The sequence below is a fragment of the Pristis pectinata genome, chromosome 12 (assembly GCF_009764475.1).
Source record: "Pristis pectinata isolate sPriPec2 chromosome 12, sPriPec2.1.pri, whole genome shotgun sequence".
In the NCBI taxonomy this organism is placed as follows: domain Eukaryota; kingdom Metazoa; phylum Chordata; class Chondrichthyes; order Rhinopristiformes; family Pristidae; genus Pristis; species Pristis pectinata.
Window position 1 is genome coordinate 7,230,223 of NC_067416.1, and position 9,911 is coordinate 7,240,133.

At 41.7% G+C, this 9,911-nt stretch overlaps 1 protein-coding gene across 4 annotated transcripts in view; it reads right to left on the bottom strand.

The window, feature by feature from the left end:
* The window catches only part of sfxn2 (sideroflexin 2), an 84,799-nt gene extending 74,891 nt beyond the window's left edge, over positions 1-9,908 (bottom strand). For 3 of the 4 annotated variants that reach the window (XM_052027705.1, XM_052027704.1, XM_052027703.1), the window contains exons 1-2: positions 9,780-9,894; positions 4,187-4,303 (exon numbers count right to left, since the gene is read on the bottom strand). In XM_052027705.1, coding sequence (XP_051883665.1) covers positions 4,187-4,242 — 56 coding nt within the window. In that variant the 5' untranslated portion in view covers positions 4,243-4,303; positions 9,780-9,894. Of the gene's footprint in view, positions 1-4,186; positions 4,304-9,779 lie in introns of all 4 variants that reach the window. The other variant, XM_052027707.1, reaches the window with a different exon arrangement.
* Positions 9,909-9,911: the final 3 nt, after the last annotated feature.

Consider the following 9,911-nt stretch of genomic DNA (forward strand, 5'->3'; position numbering starts at 1 on the left):
AACCAATGAGATTGTGGCTAATCTGCATCGATTCAAGCCACATGCACTGGTTGGTAAAAATAAAATCCTTCAGTTTCACATTTAAAATTGAGCCAACATCTACTGCTTTTTGTTGGAGAGATTTCTGCACTGCCACCAGCCTGTGTGTGAAGAAGCTTTTCATAATTTCTGTCTGATTATGTTCCCTTAGTCCTAGGTTTCCCACTACAGAAAAATATTTCCCTCTACCCATCTATGGATCCCTTTCAAATTCCTGAAAGCCTCAATTTAATCACTCCTACTCTTTCTGTAAATTGGTTAATTGGTTTATTATTGTCACATGTACCAAGGTACAGTAAAAAAAATGTTTTGAATGCGATCCATACAGATCATTTCATCACATTAGTACATTGAGGTAGTACAAGGGAAAAGCAATAACAGAATGCAGAATATAGTGTTACAGTTACAGGGAAAGTGCAGTGCAGACAGACAATAAGGTGCAAGGCCAGAACGAGGTAGATTGTGAGGTTAAGAGTCCAACTTATCATACTTGGGGACCATTCAATAGTCTTATGACAGTAGGATAGACACTGTCCTTGAGTATTTCAGGACCTCAACTCTAGGAGCACTGTAAACTTACTGCAAACTTACTGCGACCCTGTTGTTTGCAGATCTGTTCTGTATCAAATGGGATTAGTATAGATAGGTAAAAAGTTGGTATGAACATGTTGGGCAGAAGGACCCCTTTCCGTGCTGTACAATTCTATGACTCTAAAAGAAGTATTTTTCAGAAATAAAACTTGTGTGCTTACCAGAAGCTCCAAGGAATATTATATGGACACTTGAAGCTTAACAGATGGTTGGTATAGAGTTGCAAAGGGTAATTCAATCGAGCAGTTGTGATTGCCTATTAAATAGTTTATTAACATTATCAGAGATTGGAATACATCATCTGAGATGGATACCCTGCCAACTGTTTATTAGCCTTTGTAAGTTTTGAACAAAAAAAATACTTTGGACCTCTTTTAAAATGGACTTTATGTGGCAAGTACATTGTCACGATATGAGCCATTGAAGTCAGTAGTGCTTAAAAATTAGTAGCCCGAGTTGTAATGAGTTTTTAAGTCTCCTGATGAAAATACATATCCATATCATTATTTTAAACATGTGTGTTTGCCATAGAAACGTAGATAGTTCTGATTCATTTGGTTTTAACACCTGCTTCCAAAGGGAGTTTATGGATTCGTCCCATTCTAGGTGCATGAGCACATACACGGGGCTCACACCTCACTGCAAGCATGAGTCTCGCAGATGAGGCGTCTGCTCTCCTCGGTGGATACAAAGGATTCCGCAGCCACTAACCCGGACAAATAATGAACCCAAGACAAAGTGCTGCACAGGAGGGAGGGCAAGTTGGGAGATAAAAGATGTGCCGAAGCAGCAAACTGCAATCAAACTGCATGACAGATTCACCAAACATGCACCTGAATGCAACATCCTGAAAACCTACATGCTCCATTTAATGAAAATGGGGTAGGCTATTTAGTTAATGGTAAAACAACTATCTTTTACAGATCAACGAGGACAAATAAACATCCGAGCTAAATAAATGCAGTTACTTTATCTGAAAGACCATATGACCACTGGGCCAAAAGTAGCTCGGTTAGGCCCCTAAGACCACTCTGCCATTCAGTGGTAGATCTGTGACCCCACTCCGGACACCAATATCCATTAATACTTCCGACTAACGAAAAAACTCTATGAATTCTAGAATTGAAATAAACAATGGACACTAATTGCTGCACGTGGAAGGGACCATCTTTTGAGGATCTACTGTTTTCTCCTTCTTCAGCCATCATATTACCTGGGCAAGCAGTGCCCACAAAGGTAAGGGTGTCTGTTGATGCTTGGAAGCCAGTTGACATCTGAGCTGGCTAAGAGGATTGTTCTAGTCCCTTTGGGTACGTAGGTTCAAGATAGGAGTTTTCAATGTGGCTCATTAACTGCACTTTGCCACAAATCCATAATGCCTCACTAATTCATAAAAATGGGCACAGTTTCCATGTCCTAAACACATGTAGTTTACCATGATCTAATGTATACATCGCAAGCAGAAACCCATAAAATAAATGGTCAATAGTTGACCAAACTTATTTGGAAACTGACGCCACAGACATTTGTTCTTCCAGACTATTTGGTGAAATTTGTTGAATGCCCTCAACAAATAAGTTAGACTGCTTATAAGAACAACTATCATTCCATTAATAATCCTCGATATACAGCTTCGTATTGCCTCACCTAAATTGTTTATCATAGTAATGAATAGTTGTTTCCTCCACACAAATTCATGCAGGATGTCACTGGTTGACGACATCCTGACAATCTTAGTACAAGGCCATTATCCCCGCTCCAGGTACAAACATGAAATAATTATTCAACACGTCTTCCATCTCCACAGTTTCATTTACAGTGTTAGTCATTTTCCTTACTAGTTCAATAAACTGTCTTCAATTGCACAATGTTCTACGTTACCCAATAGTCTCTTATGAGCAACTTTATCCAATGTCTTCTGGAATTCCATCTAGATAATTTCCACAGGCCTTCACCATTCTGCTACTTCAGTCCCTTTTAAGAAAATTGAGTCAGGCCCATTGGCATGACTTATCTTTTACAAATCCATGCTAGCTCTGTTTCATCATCTGAAAATGTTCCAAGGCCATGCTTAACTTAGTTACAACCTTCAGTAATTTCTCAATGTCAAATGTGTGCAATTTGCCTCTCTTAAGTAGCAGAATAACATGCAATGTTTTATTTTTTGTGTGGAACAATTTCTAAATCAAGAGAACTTTGTAAGATAATTATTACAGGATCGGCAAAGTTTTCATCCACTTCTTTTTAAAATCCTGAAGTGACACTCTTTAGTACCATTGTTATCTTCAATATGTTTGGTTAAGTTAGTTTTGGTGAGATCCCATACTTTTCATTACAATATTAGTTTCCTTTTCCTCTCCTGTAGCAACAAACACACAAAATTGTTCAAACTATCTTCCACCTCCTCAATTTCATTCACAATATCACTTAATAATTTTTCAAGGAACCCATATGGTTTCTGGTCTCCCTATTTTTTCCAAATACATATAAAAATGACTTTGATATCACGTGAAAATTTCTTTTCATACTCACTTCTGTAGCTATTACTATCTGTTTTGTCACCTGTTGGTTTCTGTATCTCTCTTGGCTTCTGCACAGAGTTCATTTGATCTTTTACATATAAAGGGAATCAAGAGCTATAGGCTTAGTGTAGGGAAGCGGTGCTGAGATAAAATATTTTTATTTGTGTGCTATGCTGTCTTTTTGTAAACTTTCTCTTTCAGCTTTAAGTTAGGAAATTGGGAAAATCGTTGACTGGGTGCCAGGTACATTCTGTTTTCAACCTCCCTACCCTCTTGCCTTTATTGTAAGAGCCAAACACTAATCATATTCCTGAAAGTGGCATTGTTGGTAGACAGGCTGGCGAAGGGGCTTTTGGCAAGCTGGCCTTCATCAGTTAGGGCACTGAGTATAGAAGTTGGGATGTTACATTGCAGTTGTACAAGACGTTGGTGAGGCTGCATTTGGAATATTGTGCTCAGTTTTGGTCACCCTGCTATAAGAAAGATTCTATTAAGCTGGAAAGAGTGCAGAGGAGATTTAGGAGGATGTTGCCGGGACTCAACGGCCTGAGTTATGGAGAGAGGTTGAGCAGATTAGGACTTTTTTTTTTCCATTGGAGCGTAGAAGAACGAGGGGTAATCTTATAGAGGTGTATAAAATTATGAGGGGCATGGGTAGGATGAATGTACACAGTCTGTTTCCCAGGGTTGGCGAATCAAGGACTAGAAGGCATAGGTTTAAGGTGAGAGGGGAAAGATTTAATAGGAACCTGAGGGGCAACTTTTACACCCACAGGGTGGTCAGTATATGGAACAAGGTGCCACAGGAAGTGATTGAGGCAACATTTAAAAGGCACTTGGACAGGTACATGGATAGGAAAGGTTTAGACTGATATGGGCAAAATGGGATTATCTTAGATGGGAATCTTGGTCAGCATGGACCAGTTGGGCTGAAGGGCCTGTTTCTGTGCTCTTTGACTCCATAATATGAACAAATTACCAATTCCAAGCAGACTTCACAGGGAGGAAAATAACAGCTATCTACACAATGTCACCTTTTGTACACATCAAGATGTGTAGGACTTTCATGCTCAACAGCAATTGTGATCATCTTCTATCCGTTTGTTCTCACAACACATCAAATCCTCTTCTCATTGTCCAGATGCTCCAAGCTGTGATGAAGAGGAGGGCAAGAATGTACACTCCACACTGGGACCAACAACCAACGTCAGCTTAAAGAACAGATATTCCGCAAAGAACAATGTAAAATAACAGCTAGCTTTCTGAAAAGCTTGGAATGATTAACGTTAAAATTACACTAGGGTGTCCAAAGATCATGTGTCACTTTTGATGGACTTTGCCTTTCACCACACAGCTGGCTGCCATTGAACCTGCACAAAGATTGGCTGAGAATGTAATGTGTTGGTCAGTGGATGTGTTATCTATCCCTGCTTTACACTGGTGTCCAGAAATCTGAAAAAAAGCAAACCTCTCAGAGGTCAAAGTGCCATGATCAGTAAGTTTGCACTTGTATATTGACTAATTTTAAGAAGACTTTGAAATAAAAAAGGAATGGTAGGCTGGTTAATTGCAGGGTAAATACACCTTGCAAGTGGAAATGAGCTACGCATATCTGCAATATTCCTTTATCTGTGCCCAATGTCTGATCTCAATTAGCCTTTCCAAACCCCAGCACGAGTGATAAATACCTGAAGAGAAATGAGGAATTTAAGCACGGTAATCTCCCAGATATGGCTCAGTGGGTTCTCTCTTGTCTTTGGGCCAGAATGTTATGGGTTCAAGTCCCACTCCGGAGACTTGAATTCAAAGTCTTACATTGTTTGAAGGGATAACTTCCAGCTTTTTCTTAAGCACTGGGCTATATTTATCCATGAAACAACATCACCACATCAGATCATCTTGTCTTTGTCACTATACAGCTTATGGAAGCTTGCTTTGCAAAACTGGCTGCCTCTCTGCTTAAATATACAATAGTAGCCACATTTCAGATGCAGCTCATTCATTGTAGCATGTTATTGGACATCCTGAGATTGTGAAACGTGCAATAGAAAACAAATTTCTTTCTTGCAAGAGAAAGCATTTCACTTCAAGTCCCTGTGTACCAACCATCCTTAAAGTTTAATGAATTGTTAGTTGGTCTATGCCATCAAATAGGCCAATGCTTTGTACTGTCTAACAGGACTAAATCTTTAATTCACTCTCCATTGATCAGTGGAGACAAGCAGGGATATAAAATATGGAGAACTTCCCAAATCACAACAGCAAACCCTTCAATATTAGCCCAATGGGTGATCACTGTGAGCAAACTTGAGCTCGTACTTAGTCTTGCCTTTGGACTACAGAGTTCTGACACCATCTTTGAAGAACCTCATTTTGATTATCAAGAGTAACTGCACCTCATGTGATCTCTCTGACTGCTGTAGTGGACAACCAGCAATAATGCATCTCTACCTTGATCCTCGGACACCTAATGTCCTTATATCTGCAACTTCCTTACTCAATGTTTCCCTAGACAACATCCCAACTTTCACCTCCTGGAAACTTCAACACATCCAAAATGGATGCCTACTGTATCAGGTGAAGTCACGGGGAAAATGGAGTTGAGGGCAATGATCGAATCAGCCATGCTCTTGATTGGGTGAAAAGGCTTCAGGGGCCAAATGGCCTTCTTGTATGTCCTCTATGGTGGTGAAGCAGGAGGGTGAATCTGTTGTCCCTACACTCCACTGCCTGCCAGTATTCCAAATGCCTCCATCGAAAACTCTCATTTGTCTGTTTAAATGCCGTGGGTTTCCTCCAGGTGCTCTGGTTTCCTCCCACATTCCAAAGACGTACAGGTTAGGAAGTTGCAGGCGTGCTATGTTGGCGCCAGAAGTGTGGCGACACTTGCGGGCTGCCCCCAGAACACTCTACGCAAAAGATGCATGTTTCAATGCACATGTGACTAATAAAGATATCTTATCTTAAATGCCTTGAAGTCACAGAGTTGCAAATAAAAATGGCGAGGTAAAGGGCTGCTTCACTACATCAAGGGGCACTAGATAAATGCAAACTGGCGTCAAGTGAGATACGATCAAAATAAGTGAGATAAGGGCAACATCATGCTCCAGTGTTGGCAGAGATTGGCTTCAGATAGCATCTCCAGCATCTGCAGTCTCTCTTGTGCCTTCAGATAGTGGAACCTATATTGTCCTAAGATTCATGCCAACTCTGTCCTCGACCAGCAACAGACTATGGGGCAGCTCTTGTTGGCTATTGCTTGCAGACCTATCCAGAAGCCACAACCTTTAGTTGTTGAAACTGCAGTAAGTCTGGATTTCCACACACTTGCCGTGAAGTGAGGAAGTCTGGGACTTACTGACAGATTCCAAAAGCCAAAGCTGCTGATTTGCTCCAACACTGGACTCCACATGGATTCTGGCTGCAGATTCCAGGTTTGTTCGGATTTCCCAGCATTACACTGGGGGAAAAGACAATCACTTCTGGGATCCAACATCAGGTCAAGCATGGAGCAGAATACAAAACCCATTCATTTAAAGGGGATTGTAGAGAAATGGATCAGTGTTCAAAGGGGGAGGCAAGTTAGTCTATAAATATTGTTTTACTTTAATGCTTTTAAGTAGCATTTTTAGCTAAAATTAATATAAAATTCAAGAGTAAAGTTTTGTTAATTAACTTCAATTTTAATAGAAACATAGAAACACAGAAAAACTACAGCACAATTCAGGCCTTTCGGCACACAAAGCTGTCCCGAACATGTCCCTACCCTAGAAATTACTAGGCTTACCCATTGCCCTCTATTTTATTCAGCTCCATGTACCTATCTAACAGTCTCTTGAAAGACCCTATTGTATCCGTCTCCACCACCGTTTCCAGCAGCCCATTCCACACACTCACCACACTCTGAGTAAAAAAAAAACTTACCCCTGACATCTCCTCTATATTTATTCCCCAGCACCTTAAACCCATGTCCTCCTGTGGCCACCATTTCAGCCCTGGGGAAAAGCCTCTGACTATCTACCCGATCAATACCTCTCATCATCTTATACACCTCTATCAGGTCCCCCCTCATCCTCCGTCTCTCCAACCTGCTTTCATAAGGCATGCTCCGCATTCCAGGCAGCATCCTTGTAAATCTCCTCTGCACCCTCTCTATGGCTTCCACATCTTTCCTGTAGTGAGGCGACCAGAACTGAGCACAATACTCCAAGTGGGGTCTGACCAGGGATCTATATAGCTGCAACAATACCTCTTGACTCCTAAATTCAATTCCCTGATTGATGAAGGACAATACATCATATGCCTTCTTAACCACAGAGTCAAACTGTGCAGCCGCTTTGAGCATCCTATGGACTCGGACCCCAAGATCCCTCGCATCCTCCACACTGCCAAGAGTCCTACCATTAATACTAAATTCCGCCAACATATTTGACCTACCAAAATGAACCACTTCACACTTATCTGGGTTGAACTGCATCTGCCACTTCTCAGCCCAACTTTGCATGCTATCTATGTCCCTCTGTAACCTCTAACAGCCCTCCAAACTATCCACAACACCCCCAACCTTCGTGTCATCCACAAACTTACTAACCCACCCCTCCACTTCCTCATCCAGGTCGTTTATAAAAATCACATAGAGTAAGGGTCCCAGTACAGACCCCTGAGGTACAGCACTAGTCACCGACCTCCACTCAGAATACGACCCTTCAACAACCACTCTTTGCCTTCTGTGGGCCAGCCAGTTCTGGATCCACACTGCAATGTCCCCTTGGATCCCATGTCTCCTCACCTTCTCCATAAGCCTTGCATGGGGTACCTTATCAAATGCCTTGCTGAAATCCATATACACTATATCTACTACTCTCCCTTCATCGATGTGCTTAGTCACATCCTCAGAAAATTCAATCAGGCCTGTAAGGCAGGACCTGCCCTTGACAAAACTATGCTGACTATTCCTAATCATATTATACCTCTCCAAATGTTCATAAATCCTGCCTGTCAGGATCTTCTCCATCAGCTTACCAACCACTGAGGTACGACTCACCGGGCTATAATTCCCTGGGCTATCCCTACTCCACTTCTCTGAATGTCTCCTCATCTCCAAATGTTACAAAGCACAACCCCTGGCATTCTAACCAGTCAAGGGCAATCAGTGGTCTACTTAATGGTGTTGCCAAAGCCACTGTAACCATCGAGAGAGTCCAGCCAGACTCAGGGATGGAGAGGGCCAGAGTTTGGCTCTCCAGATTTTACAAAGCAAGTGCAGCTTTGGAGGGGCCCATGGCAGGTGATTTTAGGATCAGAGAAGGATCCGAGGGATTTATCATTAGAACAGTAACTGAGTAGGATGGGCTTCTTTGGAGTTTAGTAAAATTAGATGTGATTTCATTGATAAAGCCAAGATACTGGGAATGGTTGACAGTGTAGATGGTGAGAAGTGATAACCTCCAGTGAATTGGCTTGGGGTAGGCCACTTAGGAGAAATTTCTTTACTGGAGGCTTGTGAACCTTTGGAATTTTCTACCTCAGAGTGCTGTGCATAGCAAGGCTAGGACTATAATGCAGGCCAAGACCAATATATTTTAGGGTTTGAGTACGTTCAATCTGCAAGATTAGTGATTATGAAGCAGTTTATAGAATCATTGGGTAATACAGTACAGAAGGAAGCAATCAGATTCCAAGTTACACCTGCTGTTTCAATCCAGTTTATTGCTTTTTCCATAGATCCATGCAATTCACTGTGCACTAATATCAACAGCCTTAAGAAGAATTTTGTTTAGTGTTTGGAATTCATTGCCAGAGAGCAGACCCATAAGTAGCCTTTAAGAAGGAACTGAGTATTTGAAGGAGAAAAGAAAATGCAGGGATCTCTGGGAAAAGCAATGAAGTGGGCATAGCTGGATTGAAACAGCTGGTGTAAATTGGAGGAATCCAATTGCTTTCTTCTGTACTGTATAAACCAATGATTCTATAAATTGCTTCATAATAACTAATCTTGCAGAGTGAATGTAATCAAAAAGGTACCCAAACTAACTTAAAAGAGCAAACTATTACTTCCTTGGCCTACCCTACTTAAATATATTTCCCCTGAGGTAAAGGAAAATGTAATATTCCCCTTCAAAACTTCCTACATGCTCATTAGAACAATACCATATACTTGGAAGCAATATTGGACTGTCCACTTTGACAATCAATTTGTTCTGGACAGCTTGCAATGTTGTAGGACTTGGCAGTCATAGATAAATACAAGACACACTACTGAGCCTCATTGACCAGGAAAAAACAGAAGTCATAATACCTTCCTTCAAACACACGTGAGACGTGGCGAAATGATTATCATACAAGTCAAATAGCTGCAGAACCTATTGTTTGAAAGCCCTGGAGCAGAAGGCAGTTGCTGCAATAGTGATTGCATCAGCAGCTAGGCCGTTTGAGATGTATTAAATCAAATTAAAACCAGTAAATGGGTAGAGGTGCTGTGACACGAGTACAGAATGACCGAGCCCAGAGTGACAGCCAGCCCCGGGGGGGGGGGGGGGGTCGCAGCCTCGTCATTGCGGGAAAATAACAGCTCAGCCCCAAAATGATTGAAGTAACAGGAATATTGCAACACAGTCACTGACGTACCTGACCATTGGACCAATTCCCGCCGTATTTGTTACAGCGCCAGGCGGCAAAATAAAAGTAGCAACTTGGTTGCTTTTCCCTCCCGAAGGAAAGGTCTCCGTCCAATCAGCGGGCGCGGATTACCTCCCGCTG